Source organism: Centropristis striata, chromosome 18 (assembly GCF_030273125.1).
Source record: "Centropristis striata isolate RG_2023a ecotype Rhode Island chromosome 18, C.striata_1.0, whole genome shotgun sequence".
Taxonomy (NCBI): domain Eukaryota; kingdom Metazoa; phylum Chordata; class Actinopteri; order Perciformes; family Serranidae; genus Centropristis; species Centropristis striata.
The window spans coordinates 18,728,221-18,748,032 of NC_081534.1; the positions used below are offsets into that span (position 1 = coordinate 18,728,221).

General features: G+C 40.0%; 2 protein-coding genes across 2 annotated transcripts; one reads left to right on the plus strand and one right to left on the minus strand.

Annotated features, from left to right (window-relative positions):
- Positions 1-234: 234 nt before the first annotated feature.
- Positions 235-3,302, minus strand: LOC131990982 (potassium voltage-gated channel subfamily S member 3-like). Its single transcript, XM_059356251.1, has 2 exons — positions 3,251-3,302; positions 235-2,688 (listed from the first exon to the last, which is right to left on the minus strand). Exon 2 carries the CDS (start codon positions 2,682-2,684, stop codon positions 1,185-1,187), a length of 1,500 nt encoding a protein of 499 aa, XP_059212234.1. The 5' UTR covers positions 2,685-2,688; positions 3,251-3,302; the 3' UTR covers positions 235-1,184.
- Positions 3,303-5,593: 2,291 nt separating this feature from the next.
- Positions 5,594-19,220, plus strand: LOC131990981 (uncharacterized). The gene is made up of 21 exons (XM_059356250.1): positions 5,594-5,727; positions 5,817-5,872; positions 5,962-6,048; positions 6,126-6,247; positions 6,358-6,501; positions 7,562-7,660; positions 7,741-7,911; positions 9,215-9,317; positions 9,693-9,913; positions 11,665-11,821; positions 12,644-12,855; positions 12,941-13,055; positions 13,137-13,336; positions 15,878-15,992; positions 16,067-16,236; positions 16,317-16,411; positions 17,367-17,497; positions 18,026-18,212; positions 18,361-18,502; positions 18,629-18,725; positions 19,124-19,220. Exons 1-21 carry the CDS (start codon positions 5,675-5,677, stop codon positions 19,198-19,200), a joined length of 2,754 nt encoding a protein of 917 aa, XP_059212233.1. The 5' UTR covers positions 5,594-5,674; the 3' UTR covers positions 19,201-19,220.
- Positions 19,221-19,812: the final 592 nt, after the last annotated feature.

A 19,812-nucleotide genomic window follows, 5' to 3' on the forward strand; every position in this document is an offset into this window, starting at 1 on the left:
AGGGTGCTCTGGGGCTTCAATTTATTTTATAATTCAGTGACAATAAGTGGGTTCACAATGACATTTGTTTTGTACTTTGAATGTAAACAGGATGCCAGACTGCATTAAAAACGGATTAAAAAAGGGTGTTTATAGAAAAAAAAAACTCCCCCTGATCCAACAGAGGTCCTAAAATCTTATTTTATCTGATACATATTCAAATATTTGTTGAAGGTAAAAATGTGTGTCAGAATACCTTTTTGAAATAAGTATTATGCTACACAGATGTTCCAGACTATTTCTTGTCTCTTATTTGATAATTTCTGTTTTGTTTTTTATCTCACTATGAAGCACTTTGGTCAAGGTGTGTGCAAGTTCAGGTATCTGAAAGTAAAAATTGTATTGAAACATCCCTACAGTCTAGTAAAGAAGATACAGTACATAAATAAATGCAATGAATCCTTTGTTTAAATGGCTGTATGCCACGTCACAAATGAGAGGCATATTTCTTCTGATTCACTGAGTTTTATTTCTTGTCCACATGAGTTTCTCCCCCAGGAGTCACCCAGCATGCCAAAACAACCGTCCAAACGAAAGGTTTAAGAACAACAACCTGGTATTTCAGTGCTTTTTTGCAGAGTGCTCTGAAAGAACTGTGCGGCCTCTCTTCATCAGCATCAATAATATTGCATAATTCTGCACATTTCTCTTTCAAAAAATGCATTTATTTTGGTTCATGCAGACTGTGTAACATCAGTCAACTTAGAGATCTATAATACCATTTCGAGACATCAAACAGTGTTGTTGTCATTCTAGGCTTTCGCCGAAATCTCAGTCTGAACTTTCAGCGAGCAGACGGATCAATACAGGGCATTACTTTGAAAAAACATTAACATTATGGCCTCCTACATGCATCATTGCCATTTTCTCAAGCAGAAAATGGGCTTTCAACCCTCCGAGCAAGGCTCAGATAATTTCCTTTGGATTTCCTCGTTTTCAGCGACGCCGTATATTTCACAAGTTATTCCCCCCTCATAGAAAAAAAATCAAATAAATAAAAATTCATGGCCATGATATTTCTCTGTCAAGTAGTGAGAGGAAGACAGTGCAGAGAGGCGGGGTCAGTGGTGGAGCGCTCAGCCCTGAGAGGCACGGAGTGACTTGCAGTCGTAAAGGGAGCGACACTCAGTGAAACGGCAGGAATCTCATTTTGCAGCTCCGTTCTCACAAGTGTCATTATCATATACCTCTATATCCTGCAGACTGGAGGCATCTGTATCGTCCCCTGCGCTGCTCACACTGTTCCTGAAGGCGAGACTTCCTATAAAGGGATAGACACTTCCTGTGAACAGCTCTTTGATGTTATAATGAGGGAGCTCGGGGTCTTGTCTTTGAGGTTTAGTGATACACTTTCCCTCCATGGCTTTGTTTCTCTGATAGTACTTTGAAAACTTATTGAAGATGATGGTGATGGGCAGAGCCACCACCAACAGGCCACAGATGATACACAAGGTGGCCACAATCTTTCCCGCCAGCGTGACTGGGCACGTGTCGCCAAAGCCGACTGTGGTCATTGTGATGGTGGCCCACCACCAGCCTGAAGGGATGCTCCCCAAATCCGTGCTGTTGGCGTCCTTCTCCGCAAAGTAGATGAGGGCGGAAAAGATGGAGATCCCCACCGAGAGGAAGAGAAGCAGCAGCCCCACCTCGTGGTAGCTGTGGCGGACGGTGGCGCCCAGTGCCCGCAGCCCGATCGAGTGGCGAGCCAGTTTGAGGATTCGGAGAACCCTCATGAGGCGCAGGACCTGCACCACCTTCCCAACGTTTTCTAAGTCCTCGTTCTCCTCTGCGGCCTCCTCGTCGGCGGTCTCCAGAGCTAATGTGGCGTAAAATGGCAAAATTGAGGCAACATCTATGATGTTTAAGGTGTTTCCGAGGAACTTCTTGAGGGAAGGCGCAACAATCAGCCTGAGGATGAACTCAGCGGAGAAGCCGGCGATGCAGATCTCCTCCAGGTAGGCGAGCACGGGGTCCTCGATGGGTTTCTCGTTCTCGTCCACCTGCTGAAACTCAGGCATGCTGTGCACACACATGGCAATGATAGAGGTCAACACCAAGCTGAGGGACGCCACCGCAATGATCTTTGAACCTGTCGAGTGACCCGGATCCTCCAGCCTGAGCCAAATGTAGCTCCGCACCTCCGCACACCAAGCGCCTTGGAACTTGGCGAGGTCTTTATCGAGAGCTGAGAGCTCCTCAAAGGAAGAGTCGAAGCTCGGCTGCTGCTGGTCGTCGCTCCTGACGTCCCAGTCTCCGTCGTCGATGTACTCCTTCCGCTCGTGGTACCAGTAGGTGCAGCAGGGACTCAGGTGCAGCTCCTGGATGCCCCAGTACTCAATCTCCTGGCTGAAGGAGAAGACGCACACCTCCTCCATCATGTGGATACGTCCCGTGTGGTAGAAGTTGAGCACGCAGAGGAAAATCCGCGGATTCCTGTCGAAGTAGTACTCCTTCTCGGACGGGCTGTAGTCATCGCACAGCTCCAGGATCGCCGCCTCGCTCTGGCAGCGCAGCAGGCGAGCCAAGCGCGTGTGAGGGAAGCGGAGCAACATGTCCGGATTCACTTCGTGTTGAACCCCTCCCACGTTGAGGTGGACCTGGTCCTCCTCATTCCCCCGCCGGTGGAGGATTTGCCCATACCCCATGGTCCTGAAGTGCACAGAAAGACATTACGGTGAGAAACGAAGCATGTCACTATTATAGATTTTTTTATGCCCCAGAAGCACATACAGTCAAGATTGTGAGTGGTACATTTATGTGGAGGGATGTCTATCAAGACATATTTGACTGCACTGTTTGTGGAGCACATTAGTCCTCTGAAGGAAAAAAAAATCAATACAACACACACAGGAAATGGCTTGAGCTGGAGTGAGTGAAGAGGCGTGAGGTGCTGTCACTTCTTCTAGGGCTCAACTACAGGATTATCACCAGAAGAATCAAATTACAGAGCGGACTAGACTAATTCTGAGGAAATGAGACAGGCAACAAGTTGGAACTGAACCAACACAACATTTTAAGCAATCTTTTAAGTCCTGCATGTGTAGGGTTTTTTTTAAAATATTGTTCTGTCCTTATATCTACTCTGACAAAATTCAGAGCTGCTTTGCATGCAACAAAATCATTTTTTCTCCTCCACCAAACCCTATTTACAAATCAGTCAATTACTTTTTATTTCACTTAAATAGATGCAAAACGTGAAGCTGTAACGTACCTGCACTTGGAGCCTTTGTTTCCATGAAAATAACTTTTATCCGGGTGGTTTAGTTTTCACATTGTGGCGAAGCGCAGCGGTGGGTCGGTGGAGGGAGTGCTGCAGCTTCACGGACGGGACAAGAAGAGCTGGAGGCGGGACAGCGGCACGGCGGCAGTTTGTTCCCTTTTACAAGGAACAGGGAGGGGCGAGAGGAGAGGAGAGGAGAAGGAGGAGAGGAGAGGAGAAGGAGGAGAGGAGGAGGGACAGGGGACGGCACGGATGTAGGAACACCCTCTGAGATATTACTGTATTCTCCATATTCGTTTTTTTATTTTTATTAATCACATCTCGGGAAGTTTATAATATCCCCAAAGGAAGTTGTAGTTCGGCTGTGACATTTAATCTCTACGATTCATTATGTGCATTCTATGACTTTCTTTCACCTGCAGTAATTTTATGCATGTTTAATTTTTAATGGGTCAAAAGCGGCTCTATTTGTGTGAAACTGCTGCATCTCAAGGCAGCTGACCACACAGCTCGTCTGCAGCTGGAGGGAGTGAAGTAAGTAAAATCACTCTGTGACATTTCAATCCTGTGTGAGGAAGCACTGCTGGCAGGCTAACTGCCAGAGCAGCCAGTAACACTGTATTTGGCAGCAAAGACGAAATACAACATACCTTTATAGTGGCAGCAGCGGTTGCACTCACAACACTTTGACAATTTGAAATAAACTGGCAAGTTCTTCCATCTGTGTCGTAGCTGTAGGGGGTTTCTATCCATCATTTTATTAGCTCAATAAAAAACATTCCCTCCCAGATGTTCTGCTCATAACATAAAACTAGCTCCTAAAAGCATCAAAGCCTTGCAGGGTGTTGTGTACTTTATCTGCTCCACTCCTTAAATTAATGTGGCGTTTTAACGTCAGGGTAAACACACATTTGTGCACTTTTTTTAAAAGAAAAAAGAAAAAGAAAGAGGCCCTGGGACAGAATTTCAGAGCTGAATTATTAAGCTCTATCGACATAACATGAATCTCTCGATAAACACTGAATTTAAGTCATTTATCAAGCAAAAACATTTCTGTTTTGCTTCTCAGTTGTAAGAATTTTCTTAGTGTTATGTAGCAAGAGTGAATTCAGCCATATTCACCAGCATGAACATCTTTATTTCAGTGGTGGAGGAGGAGATGTGGTGGCTGTGTTTGAAGGCAGGAAGGTATTTTTTATTGATAAGCAAGCTTTGACTGCTTTATCCCAAAAGTTGAAACTGTGTCTCTAATTAATTTATATGTTGAAATTTGTAGTTAGAATTTTGGGGGGAAAATTCACATCTTGTGTGATTTTTTTCTTTTTTTCAGGATCAAATGTCTACATAATGGTGACACCATGGTTTAGAAGTCAAAAGAGATACTTTGGTTTTAGTGAAGTGGGTTTGTATGAGGTTGCCAGGCAGTATTTTACCTACAGTCGATTTTTCAGTTTGGAGAAGTTAAGTAATGTACTGTTGCTGACAGGGGCAGCAGCCAGTGGTGGTTCTAGACCAGTTTTACTGTGGGGGCCAAGGAGGAGCCAGTGTTTAATCAGGGTGCACATTAAAAAAAAATGGCAAAGATGATATTTAAGCATTCAAAATCTTTATTTTAGCTTTTCTTTTTTTTTTTTTTTTTTTTAAATCTCATTGAAGTATATTTGGAAGATACACATTTTTATATATACACAAGCTTTTATTGCACAATTAGACTATCATACAATGTACCCATTCTGGGTTCCTTTTGTGTACAATGAGATATTGTTTGAACAAAAAATAGGTAAGAATTGTTCAGTCGTTCATCATTATAAATGTATCATTTTATTATAAATTTGACACAGGGGCCACAGCAGGGGCCAAGGGTTTCTTCACAGGGGCAGCGGCCCCTGTAGGCCCCTGTGTAGAACCGCCACTGGCAGCAGCTAAATGGATTTAAGGCACCTGAAATAAAGGCCTATCTAAAAGAAGACAAAATATCAATATCTATGTGTAAATTAAGTGTAAATTATTCCTAACTGTCAGACAGCCCTGTTAAAGTTAACTTGTGATCTATGTGATCAAGGTCATCAGACTTCATTGACAAAAAACATAGTTTTGCCTCACCAATCACAGGAGTTGCTGGTCTACTGCTGACTCAATCGGTTAGTTCATTTGTATTTATTTGTTCTCTAATCTGCATATTGAGGCACTGTAGATGATCATGTTTTCAAAGTTCAGCAGGGTCATTCCCCCTCTTTGCAGTGCATGTTGAGACTCACTTACAAGTCACAGAGCCTCACAATTATCCCAATCAGGCTGTAACAGGATCCACCTGTGTGTGCTTGTGTATTTGTTGAGCCAGAACCTCCCTCCTTCTGCCCAGAGAGTTTATTCCCACCACAAACTCCATTTAAAAATTGCACAAACAGGGACTCTATGCTCACCAGTTTCCCCACCTCTTGTGCCATGGGATATTTAGTTGAATTTGGGTTTGTAGTTTTGTTTTCACTGCTTTCACTCAAAAGTTCTTTCAGAGAGATTTGTTGTTACTTTAAAAAAAAGATTCAATCTCTTTCAGGTGGTTTATTCTCCTGGTGGCAGTTGTAAACATTGAGGCTCAAAAGCAGCCCTTAAGTAAGTTTGCCTTTTTAAAAAAATTGAAATTGATTTTAATTGTACTATATGCTGCTTTTTTTAATATAATTGTTTATATATCAACTCAGATATCCAATCCAAATGCCTGGGGACCGTCATGCGTGTGGACCTCGGTCTACTTGGAGGATATCTTCTTGAAGTGTCTGCTGTCCAAAGTAAGCAGATGTTTCATTATTTTTCTCTACATAGTGTCACTTTTCTTTAATCTAACTGTCCTCTTTTCTCTCCTCAGATAACTCTGCAATCCTCCTCACACCAAGTTTAGCTGCTCAGTGTGGCTTCAGGATAGAGATAGACCAGCTGGGGAACGCCAAGATTTACGCCTCCCTTCAAAACTGCTTTGCTCAAAATGTGGTAAAGTAAAAAAAAAAAAAGGGCGAAAGAATGATTTCTTACAGTGGCACCAAATGTGTTTTTTGATGTGGTTATCATTTTGAGTCTCATTTCTGTGTGTGTGTGTGTAGGGCGATAAAGCATTCACAACAACATTAAACCTTCAACTGCGCGGCAACGGGATGTTTGAAGACGAGCTGTACCAGGTGGCTGAAACCTGCCACTATACCGCCTGGGCTTCCAGGGAAATTGTGTGTGACCGCGACTATATGCAGGCAAGTGAATGCAGCAGGGCTCCTCAGGGTCATGTTGCAGTCTACAGGTACATTAAAAAAACTAGAATATGGTGGAAAAAGTTCAATTTTTTTTGTCAATCATTTCAGAAAGTGAACTCATATTATATAGGTTCAGTACACGTAGAGTGAAATATTTCAAGCCTTTTTTTTCCCCTTGTAATTTTGATGATTCTGGCTTAGAGATAATGAAAACCCAAAACTCAGTCTCAGAATATTAGAATATTGTGAAAGAGTTCAATATTGGAGTCCACAGTCAGTGGTGATTTGGGCCCATGTCCTCTGCTGGTGTTGGTCCACTGTGTTTTCTGAAGTCCACAGTCAACATAGCAGCCATCTAGCAGGACATTTTAGAGCTCTTCATGCTTCCACAAGCTCTTTGGAGATGCTGATTTCATTTTCCAGCAGGACTTGGCACCTGCCCACACTGGCAAAGGTACCAAAAGCTGGTTCAGTGACCATGGTGTTACTGGGCTGGACTGGCCGGCAAACTCTGCTGACCTGAACCCCATAGGAGTCTATGGGCTGTTAAGAGGAAGGTGACAGACACCAGACGCAGATGACCTGAAGGATGATATCCACTACTATCACTATCACCTCAGCAGGCTGATCACCTCCATGCCACGCCATATTAATGCAGTAAATCATGCAAAAGGAGCCCAACCACATATTGAGTGTATATAAATTAACATACCTTTCAGAAGCCTGACATTTGTGTTTAAAATATCTTTTATTGATCTTATGTAATCTAATTTTATGAGGCTGAGTTTTGTGTTTTCATTATCTGTGAGCCATAATCATCAAACTTGCAGGTAATACAGGCTTAAAATGTGTGTAAGGAATCTATAATATACGAGTTTCACTTTCTGAAATAATTGACAAAAAATATTGAACTTTTTCATGATATTCACATTTTTTGAGATATACCTGTATTTGATAAGTGGCTTTATGTCATATGAGCATCAAGGCTGGTACATTTAATGTCACGGCAGAGAGGCGATGGGGAGATTGATTATCACTTAAGGACTGGGCCTCATTTCAGGTGTCTGTGAAAAGGGCAGCTCCAGATGATTACACCCTGCCTGAACATCCTGTGTCAGGGTCGCAGCCCAAGTTTGGTGATCTGCGACGAGACTCTGAGGTTAGATGAGCTAATTGTGCCATTCATAATATAAAATATATTCTGGAAACATCCATTTAAAGCCTTTATTTCTTTCACAGAAAAAGCCAATCGATTCAGGATTCAGAATCACAGCCATGGTGTTCTTCACTCCAGAGGAGCGGGTGATGAAGATGAGCGAGGCCATGAGCAGAGGTTACGGCATCTCAAACACCCCGACCAGGCTCGTCCTGCGAAGCCCCAAGACTTCACCTGAAACATACACCCAGGATGTGAGTGCACTACAGTTCAAAGAAGCTCCACTTAATCCTTTTCCCCTCAGGCCGGCACTGGTTAAATTACCGGCGGCCCATTATAGATAACTCACAACTTGCTTACACTTGCAGCCAGTAAACTACTGGAGATGAATCTAATAATGTAATTAGACTGCCGCTTTAAATGGATTACTTTGTCGGAAATCCAGTGGGCACTGTTGAATACTTTAGATACATCCATATATTGATTTACCCGCATCCTTTTAAAATGTATTCCATTGTAGATTACTGAATACATGCCTTTAAATGTAACTTATAGCATTCCATTAGATAAATCAAATTATGCAAGGTATTCTAAATACTCTTACTTTTTTAATTTATCTGGGTCTTATATTGCCATGCCAAAAACCATTCTTGACAGCGGCCTGTTGGTTTGTCTCTCTGCTGTCGTGTAGCAGGTGTTCTGTGCACTCAGGCTGTAACTCGCAAGTTTAATCATGATACAATATTGTATTCTTTGGATAACGATGCGATATTTGCTGACATCACAATGTCCACCACGATATGATTTTCCTACGATTAATTTCAGAGACGTAGATCAATATAATCTGCCCATTAAACACAATCCCTTACATTTATATGAACTCCCAGCACAAAACATTACTTGACAATTTTACTGAACTCTTTCAGACATTTAAATGTCTATCAAATAAGAATATAAAGGTCGAATTTCAAAATAAAGATGTACTTTTTTGTCATATGCATCGATATTTTCACTTTGCATGCATGATATTGGATCATTAAATTTATAAATCAAGACGGATCAATTTATCGTTAAACCACTACTGTGCACAAATTGTTGTCCATTTTTAAAGAAATGTTTATGGAAAATGTGTGTTTTTTTTTTTTTTTTTTTTTTTTTTTCCCACACAAAAAAAATTAAAAACTTAAGGGCACCCGAGCCCAAAATAATGTATCAAACCTGTAACTTTGCACTGAAATTGAATGCTTTTGACCTGTGATGCACCTTTTTTCAAGTTTCATAAAAATCAGGCCAGGAGATTTTTGGTAATCCCTCTGATTGACAAACTGAGCTGAAAAAACTACCCTCTGGTCATTTATTCTCTCATAACGCAGTGACTTTATTCAGAAATCCACTAATATAAATTGTATGTAACAGTTATTCATATTTTGTACTTTAAATGTGTAATCTCAAATTGTACTTGTATCCATCTACCCTCCCACCCTGGAATTAATCAGTTTGTTTCAACCGTATGCATTAAATAAACTAAAGCATTTTCTTCATAATCTCACTCCACAGGTAGCAGGTATACCCATGACGGTGCTCAGAACCTCAACGCAATTTCAAAAGAAGTGGATGGCGACTCACATCGAGGCAGAAGCTGCTTGCCCGATACTGGAAGGTAATATTTTTTGTATTTATAGTATATCTAAACCCAGTGGTGGAATGTAACAAGTACATTCATTCAAGTACTGTACTTAAGTACAATTTTGAGGTACCTGTACTTGAGTATTTCCATTTTATGTATATATATATGTATATATATATATATATATATATATATATATATATATATATATATAAAAAAAAAAAAATCTGAGTGGGTCCATTCTGCATAACAAGTACTTGGAGTAATTTCCATGGAGTATTAGTAATTTTATTTAAGTAAGAGATCTGAATACTTCTTCCACCACTGTCTAATCTCTAACTACAGCCCTGACTCTGTGTTGGGTCTTTTCTTGTCTTAGTGCTGTATGTGTTTACCATCTGTGTGCAGGAAGTGTTTCCTTCACGCCACACTCCATCAGCTGGTTCCTGCCGAGGCACATCGACCCTCTGATCTCCTCCGGTCAGTTTCAGCTGCTGGAGGTGCACATGGGCGTTGACGGCGAGAGGCTGGACGGTGCAGAGATGGACGCCAGGCAGTACTCGCTGTCTGTCAATGACATGCACATCATCCTCGAAATTCCTGTCGGGGCTGTCGGTGGCCACTTTAAGGTCAGAGATTTACTTCTGTACACTATGTGAATGAATTGTTTTTTTTTGTCATTACAACCATGCGCAGCCTGCATGGGTTTGGAAGACATGGATTTAGAATGATGCAAATTAATTATCAAACTAGAAAGGCACTGTGAGAGCCCAGACTTCTGCCCTGGCATGACTTCTAAACATTCTGATTTCAAGGGGTGCTGGAGTGAGTCAGCAACTTGTTCTTCCCATAATCAATCAATCAGATTTTATTTGTATAGCACTTTTTATACAAGAGAAATGTAACACAAAGTGCTTCACGTAAAAAAGGAAAAAATAATTAAACATAGAAACAAGCAAAAACACCCTCAGTTTGTGCTTTGTTTTTAATGGGATGGATGAAGTTTCATCTCAACGTGGAGAAATTGGGTAGAAATTAATGAGATAAAAAACAAAAGTGAATAATAAAGTAAAAAAGCTAGACAAAAATGATGAATAATTAAAAAGTACAGCGTGTGTGTGTGTGTGTGTGTGTGTGTGTATATGTATGTATATATATATATATATATATAATATATATATATATTACACACACAAATAAAAGATGTAACACTAAGATGCATGAGCAGAAATATTTAAAAATGGTTCAAGTAAAAGCCAAATTAAAAATAAGTCTTAAGTTTTGTTCTGGGAAATCTGAAGCGTCTCTGATGGCCTCAGGTCTTCTGGGAGGCTGTTCCACAAACGTGGACCACAGTGAGAAAACGACACCTCACCGTGGGTTTTCATTCTAACTTTTGGTTTTATTAAAAGGCCGCTCCCAGAAGACCTGAGGGTCTTCGAGGGTTCACAGGATAAAAGTAGATCAGATAAATAGGCTGGACTAAGAGCATTAAGAGATTTATAGACCAGTAAAAGAATCTTAAAATGATTCCAGTGAGACGTAAAGGCAGCACAAATGCCCTACTCACAATATTAACAAAAGCAAATTATTTGTATCTGCCTCGTAATTTGGATCGCTCAAAAGTAAAAATTCTACCTTGGCTCATGCTGCGCCCTTGTTTCATGAAAATCGAGCCAGTATTTATTTTTTTTCTTTAATCCTGCTGAAAATATGAAACTTCTCTGCGCAGGTAAAAAATATTTTAAGTCCAACAATACATTTCTGATTTTTGGAACTTTTTTTGTACAAAATGAATCAATCCCACATTGCAATATGGTAGAAATTAGTTTTAAGAGCCATTTATGTTTTTTAACCTCCCACAACTTGGAGAAGCGCTCATTATACATGCAGGTTCAGGGTGAATAAGGGCACATGTGTATGTTTCAATGTTTTAGAGCTGAGAAACAGTTTTTGAAACTGGACATTTTCTTTGGGCGCTTAAAAGACTTTATTCTCACCGTAGTGGTGGTGTCATTTCTTGAATGGTAAAAATGGGTCAATACGGATGTAAATACTCTTAATTCTACAATTTATCATTTTTGGGCTTGTGAAAAAGTTAAACAAACTCCAATTTTTACCATTGGTACACGGATGGCTTAAGGAGGGTTGATTTTCATGAAATACCAAAAATTCTGAAATATTCTAAGTTTGTGCAGTACAAAGGAAATGGGAGGTTACTTTCCACTTACTGCTGAGTCAAACATGATAAAACGGTTCGGTTTGCCTAAGATAAGCAAGAGTCAGTTGCAAAGATTTGAGTATGCATGTACAGTCTGTCTTCTAAATTGGGTTTGACAAGATAATGTGATCATTACAGAAGGCTGTTTGATTTTTGCAGAGTCATGTTCAGGACGGTCAGTACTTCGCTTCTTACACCATCGAGCCGATGCTCGAGCTACTCTGGACTGAAGAAACCACTCACGAGGACACGAAATACAAAGTCCTGCTTCCCTTCACGACACCGTTAATGCCTCAATCTCCGCAAGTTATTGACAGTAAGTCTAATGGTACCTATACATCAGACTTTGAAAAGATTTGGAAAAGACTCCTGGAAAACTATCAGCTCACACCTGCTCACATCTAAAGACAAGTGTTTGGGGTTTTTAGTCTCAGACTGAGATTTTAGACAGACTGTGAATCTTGCAGTGTAAGTATTTACAAGACTATAACTAGATTCTTTTAGCATTTTTTTTTTCTCTTCATGGTCTTAGTAAAAACTTACAAAATGGAGGAGAAGCGGTGTTGAAAACCAACAAAAAGAAGAGAAGACGCCACAAAATGCCCCCTCACTAAGCTGAAAAAGGGTTTCTGTTTTTCTGACCTTAAAAGCTATTTTACCATAAAAATAGATGTAAGGAAATTTAGAAATGAATTCATGATATACATTTATGTCATATTTAATTATAATTTGTTTAATTGAATCATATTTATCAGCTCTATCAACTTTAATTTAGTTAATCATACATTAATAATCGATTATTTATGTACAGATTTATTTATACATTTTAACTGGGTCTCCTTACTGTTCTCTTTACTAAGAAATGGCGCCCCCAAAAATCCTGCTTGTATGTTATTGTCGCAAACCCAAGACTAGGAAAAGACTTATATGAAACAGTGCAGATAACTACCTTAAACTTAACGATGGAGATGGCGGGAGCACACCTTGACTCCAGTAAAACTCCTGGATTTACTAAAGACTTTTAGTTTTTAATCTGGGACTATGAGCACAGCATTATTATTTTGGTTCAATTGTCAGTTTTTTTTATTTTTTATTTTTAAGCGCTACCTTTTATCTGTCTGCATTTTTCCCCTCACAGACACTGTTCCTGAGGAGCGGATGTTTAAGGTGGCGCTTGGGCCTTTCAGCTCTGATGTGGCTCTAATGAACATCACCGTCCCCTCCGGGGTTTTGTCTGTGGCGGACTCGGCTGCCAGAGGCCTGAACCTCCTCGAGCACATGTCCCCCAACAGCAGCTCAAAGGTCTTTACACTTGACGTGCCCTTCACGGACCAGCTCGTGCTACAGATGGTGAGCTTTTACTCCACTTGGGAGATGAAATGCAAAAAAAATGGTGTTTCATTTTTCCAGCTAATCTGTCTGTATTTCCCAACAGAAAGGAACAGCGATCACAGTCTACAATCTTGACGTGACTTTTGGCCTGCTGGTGCTGCCGGAGTTTTCTCCGTTTTCTCACACTGTTAATCTGCAGGCCGAAGTAATGGACATAGGTCTGTACCGGTCGATATGATTGCTTCATTCATAACAAAATGTTTGAAATTTCTTTAAAACATTTTTTTTTTCCTCTGCAGTTAATCCCTCTGTCTCTGGTGGCTGTGATTATCAAAACTTCTTCGTCCTGGTGAACTACGGGAGCCACGGCTACAACTTTGACACCATAGTGGGAGGGCAGGTGTTGACTGCGGAGCTGGCTCAGCAGTACGGCTTCGTGGACAACGGCACACACGGCAGTTTCAATGTACCGTTCACTTCCCCCAACATCGCGGTCGAGGTACGATCAGAATCTGTTTTTCTTAACCAAAGTAATGCATGTGCACCAAGGTTCTTCGTTAAAATGTTTTCACACCTAGACTTCAGTTAAATTTGTCAACACAAGCATGAGGAGGCATTGGTGCATATGTTTTAGACTGTGATATGAACATGACATGAATCAATAACCCTTGTGTTGTGGCAATACTATCATAACTTCTTAATCATGCAACTGCCTGACAAATACCCCCCACTTAAATCCACCTTACTGTATCAAACCTTGCTAGCATGAATTACTAGGTTTAATTTTATCCAAAACGTATTTAAACAAACTTAAGTATGAAGATTACTGTGAAAACTAACATCATGCCTCTTAGGGGGCTAAAACATTGAACTCCTTGATGTTATCTTTACAGTTTAATCTCACTTGAGTTTTACGATCAACAGGAAGTCTTTTTTTCGTCCTTTCAAAATAAAAGTCTTGTCAAAACAGGCTTTTGCATAGTACTCTATATCTTATTTTGCCCATGTATGCATGCAGCGATTTTTGATAACGTTATAGATGCTCGAGTTGGCAGGTTTCTTCAAACGTCCATCCCTAAACTCAAGTTCAACATTTTTATTTATAATAAAGATGGATATAGTGATTTTCAGAGCAGCAATAAAAATAATCCATATCTGTATTTTTGCACCACTTTGACTATGCAAAGATAATCAAAAGGCTGCACTCGAACAATTTACATTTTTAGAGATGCAATGCATTCAATCGGGAGGGCTACTTGTCCTGCATGTTTTAGAGCTCTCACTGCTCCAACACAATGGCTCGGATCTAAAACATACTGGACAAGTGGTTCTACAGGAGAGGATTGGAAAATGCAATGTTATGTAATCAACATCTTTGTGAAAAAATGGTAGGACCAGAGCCGGCCCAAGCGTCCATGGAGCCCTAAGCAAAATTCAATTTTAGGGCCCTCTATTTCTGCCAATAATGATTGTTGATCATTCACAAACCTACTATAAACATGTCTAAGGCAGTGTTGTTTACATTATCCTATTGTCAGCCTTATGTCTTTACACATTTAAGGGGGTGGCCCAGTTAATAATATAAATAATACCAATGCAATAATACAATAAATGAGATTAAAAGCCATATGTGACACCCTGGACATAATTCAAAGTATAGCACATTCAACTACAAGAGTGACCAAAGAAAGACAATGACTAAAAATATGGACATTAATTACAGTTTTGGACATAATCATTAATCTCAGAAAGTTCTGCAGTACAATGAGAAATTATAAAGGGTGTTTTGCTGTTGACTTACCAGGTAGATCAGCTGTGGTTGCAGACACTGTGGATGGGGGGCAAGACAGAGCTCTGTAGAGATGGACATAAGATGAAATGCATACTTGCATATACACGCATATGAATCAGATAATGTGACTAAATTTCCCTTTTAGGTGTAATTCTTATACTTTAAGAAATTAAATGTATACTGCTTGGTGACAGTCTTTCCATTATCTGATGCTTTACCCACAGTGGAGCGTGAGGATGTGGACTGGGCTGATTCTCCAAAGTACTTTAACAGCTCCTGGGGAAGTTTCACAGAACTTATGAGTTGATGTAATGTTTATTTTATTCAGAATAAATTACCATGCTCTGCAGCAAACAACAAATCTCAAACTATAACTAGTAGCCGAAATATATAGGGCCAACTCCCAGAATCAAGGCAAAATTAAGCTCAGTATTACTCAAAAACAAACACGTTAGCATGAATATGAAGCTATTTAACCAGCCAGTTAAGATACATTTCTCTCCTTTTTAACTAGCAAGCTAATTTGCTATTAACGGCTACACAAATCTCTTTGCCAGTCTTAGTAATGGAATGTTTATCAAACATGCCAATCTTGCTTTTTTTCTTCTAGTTTTTTCTCTTTCTTTTCTCTGCTACTGAAGGATATGTTTTTTGCGACATTGTTTTGCCTCCTACCTGCGCTTTGGATGAGCAGTGCGCACAGCACGGCAGGAGGCAACGTTTCCGGTGCTTAAAGAGAGGCAGTAAGAGTCACTAGGCCTACGTCAGCAGCAGCACTCTGACATAAAACTGTTTTTGTACAATAATATATCTTTGATCATATAGAAATCATCACTCATACATGCAAAATATTAAACAAAATATATACATTAGTTAATTGCTCTTGGGGGGCCCCTAGTGGCCACGGGGCCCTAAGCAGTCACTTAGTTCACTTAGCTATGCCTTGGGCCGGCTCTGGATGGGACTGCTTTCTCATTTTTCAGCCATCTATACTTGATAGAGGAAAGAACTTTTTGTCCGCATGGCAAACTGGCATAGGTTTTTAGATGGCAAAACTGATTTAGAAATGCTATCATGCAATGTGCCTGTGATGTCAGTGTTCTAGAAGAAAAGTGTTTTTTAGAAGAAAAAGCTGAAATAAGCAAAACCAATCTGGAGACTGAACTAAAGCACTAAAGAAATGCATCACTATAATAGTTTGGTGACATTTTGCAGATTAGTGTAACCTTGTTTCTGACCGCTCCTCAGGCCATTGAGTCGTCGTCCATCAGGAGCAGACTCGATGTGGCTCTGAGGAATCCAGAAACCAACAAAAATATCAAAGAATTCTCCATGGCTTGCAATTTCGTCTCAACAATGACTGGTTTGTTAGAAAATACACTTATTATATTAGATAAAACACCCAGTACATAATAACATCTGACCATGCTTCTTCAGAGTGTTTCCCTAATGGGACCATGACGGCTCTGGCTATGAAAGTGGAGTCGGTTCCCAGTCTGAACCCGGGTCAGCTCACCCTCAGAGACCCCGCCTGTAGTCCCTCCTACAGCAACGACCAGTACGCCTATTTTGTCTTTACTGTAAACTCCTGTGGGACGACCAGAAAGGTAAGCTGATGCTGAATATTTCCCTGATTGTAGACTGTGGATTTAGACCTGAAACACTTAAAAGTTATTTTTTCCTTCAGTTTTTGCACAATATGATGATGTATGAAAATGAAATCTCCCTTCCGGATGAACTCGAAGGGAAAAGGAATTCAAACGCTGAGGAGCCGGAGTATGAGTGAGTGTCTTGAAACTAAAACACATGAAGCTGAAATGGTCACATCTTTAATCAATCATCAAAGCTCTTGTCATTTAATTTCATATTTAATTTAATCTGACCAAATGGCACCTCATTCCACATTTATGTAACTGAGAATCTTAAGTTTAGGACTTTTTGTCGGACAATATGAGAAATTAAGATGTAACCTTAGACATTTTTCACCTAACTATAAATTGAAAAAATATCAGCAAATTGACAATAAAGATGGAGTACTCTTACATTCCACCCCTGCGTACATGTTCTTTCAGTCCTGCGAATAACAAAGTAATGTACTCCATATCTGAAGGCAAATATTGCAAATAATTTATGTAAAGGGCTCATAAAATATGGTTCCGTTTATTAAACTACCCAACAGTTTATAAATGTGCAACTGAACATTTTGTCGATTTACAGATCAAGATTTATTATTCATGCAAAAGTTATGGTTCCAGCTTTACAAAGGGCTTTTTTAAGATGCACTAGAGGCAGAAATTAAAGTGATGGCTGGATTGTTTCCACTGTAAGTCCATCACACATTGCATAAAAACATTTGGATATAATATGAAAATTTCCTCCATTAATGATTCTCAAAATGAGCTCCACATCAACCAACAAAACCTACTTTTACATTAATGCACAAGTAATCTAAGAGTCCAAGTATTTCAGTACATTCTCCTGATAATGTAAACATACTTTTACTATTTTCAATGCAGGATTTTTACTTGTAATGGAGTATTTTAGTGCTTCAGTAAAGAATCTGAATACTTCCAAAACTGCATTAAAGTCAATCTGGAAGATTTATGAACTGACACTCAATTTCAAACAAATTTGATCAAAACATATACTTTATGTCCAGTTTGAAGGCTGATTTGTGTTATCAGTTCTACCACTGACCAATTTAAGTCTTATCTCTGGGTTATCCCTCTTTCTGCAGGTTAAAGGTTTTCTGTTATTACGACATCAGCACAAATCAAGCTGTGGCCTTCCACACCAGACCTCGCAGGAGCGAACCATATGCTGAAAACTCCAAAGGCGAGCTGCAGGTTGAAATCCGACTCGCTACGGGTGAGAGAAGCTTTGAATGCTTTGGCAGTATTTTCACATTGAGTCTCTTCTTGTTGTCCTAATTGACGCTATAAAAGCACACAGTATTAGAAATTTCCCATAGCTTCAAAGCCAGAAACTAAAGTAGAAAAGACTTCTGTCATGTCAAGAAGCTGAAACATGGAAATGGATCAGATTTTCAACAACCTGCACATTGGAAGTTTTGGGGACAGTCATGCAACTCTGAAGACAAGACTGCTTTGCCTAAATTGGTGAACTAATAGTGAGAGCCAAGAAGCAATCCCGCAAATTGAACTTGAAATAATCGTGTTGGTCAAAGTAATTGGACTTCTGACATAAAGTTAATGAAGCGTCTTCGAACCAAATCATCCTAATGACCTCCTTGGCAACTGGGCCTGTGAGGACGATTTAGTTCAGAGTTAAATTCACTCGCTTATCTGGCTGTACAGCTGAAGGTTCTGTGTACAGGCCGTCTCTGCTCCTGTCCTATCATAATGATTCAAGTCAAACTGCTCTCGTTCCCCTCAGACGACTCCTACAGCACGTTTCACAGGTTCGATGATCCGATCGCAAAGTACCTTCAACAGCCGCTGTACTTTGAGGTGGAACTGATGAGGTCTTTAAACCCAGAGGTGTCTCTGGAGCTGGTGAACTGCTGGGCAACTCTGGAGGACGACAGGACGTCCCTTCCCAGATGGGACCTCCTAGTTAACGGGTAACGCAAACCTGTACACCTCTATTTTCCCTCCTCATGGATGGTGTCCAGTGAAGGGGGCTTCTTCTGCAGACTTGGAGACTTTTAAAAAAAGGTTTAAAGTTATCCAAGTGGAATTTTAATTGGGCAATCTGTATTTTTCCTTCAGCTGTCCAAACCCAAAGGACCCGAACCACGTGATCTTCCATCCTGTTCTGCCTGATACCAGAGTTCAGCATCCTACTAACGTCAAACGCTTTGAGGTCCCCATGTTCGCCTTCGCAAAAGACCAAGATAACTTGAATGACCAGGTAATTTCACCTACAAGAACAAATGCACTCCTGCAACTTTTTTTTTAAATGAGTCACATTTGTGAAGATTAACTATAAATGTCCATCACTATAGGCTATAGCCATGAATCTGTTTATATCTTGCAGGTCTTCGTCCACTGTGACGTGGTTGTCTGTGATCCCAGAAATCCAATGGACAGAGCTTGTTATAGACAATGTTCAAACCAGGACAACAGGATCAAGGGTAGGACCTCTCACACACACAGATGTATTACAGCAACACAGTTTCCACTTGTTCACCAGGACAATCTACATTAACTGGTGAAAAGATGTTTATTTTCAAAATGTGTCACTTTATGCATTTCAGCTTGCAAAGTAACTTATGCAAATGGTGCATTTCCATCAGTTTTGTATTGCTTAGTCTTGACGCTTTGAATTATGCGATCTTTTGCTAATCTTGAAGTGACGGTTGACAGTATAAAGCAGCTTTTGGCATCTAACCTCTTGTGCACCTTTTCCATTTTTCTTAAATTGTCCTCTTGCAAGTGCAAATAAACTAAACTAGCTCAAGATGAGTGATGGGATAAAGTCTTTATTGATACAAAGTTGATTGTCTCTAAGATTTGTTTTTTTTCCCCACAGGTCAAAAACGTGCTGTTTCAGATGGCGACAGTTTCATACCCGTGTCTTCAGGACCCATACTTATCACAAAATCATAATAAAACTTTACAAGACCCCACATTTGTTTTCATGTCCTTGGTGTGATTTTTTTTTTAATTTTTTTTGGCGAGAATGAGGTTCAAATTGAGGTGTTTTTTTTTTTTTTTTTTAAACTTGCCTTCAAGGAGCAGTTTGTAGGATTTAGTGCCATCTAGTGATTAACCCTCTGCTCAACACTTCTGCTCAAAGCGTGTCGACTCTACTGCGGCCTTCAGGGAATGTTAAAAACACAAGGCCATCTCTAGAGCCAGTATTTTGGATTGTCCCTAATGGGCTACTGTAGAACAAGACCTGCTCCCTATGAAGGGCTCATTTTGGGTGATTGGTGATTATACACTATGATTATGAATATTTTATTTCCTTTTTCTTGCCCACTGCCAAAGAAAATAACACTTACATATTTGAGCCTTATATTGAAAATGACACAGCTCAATAGTCTAAATTGGTCTGTTAAAAATACTAATGGGTCTAAATGAACATTAGTTTGCATAGAGGGGCTGGATACAAATGTAAGACAGCACACTGGGAAAAAATGTATTGTTGTGGGTGTGGTTTAAACCAGAGCTGGATGGGTTGTAAAATGTCATAAATTGACATTTTAAGCCTGGATT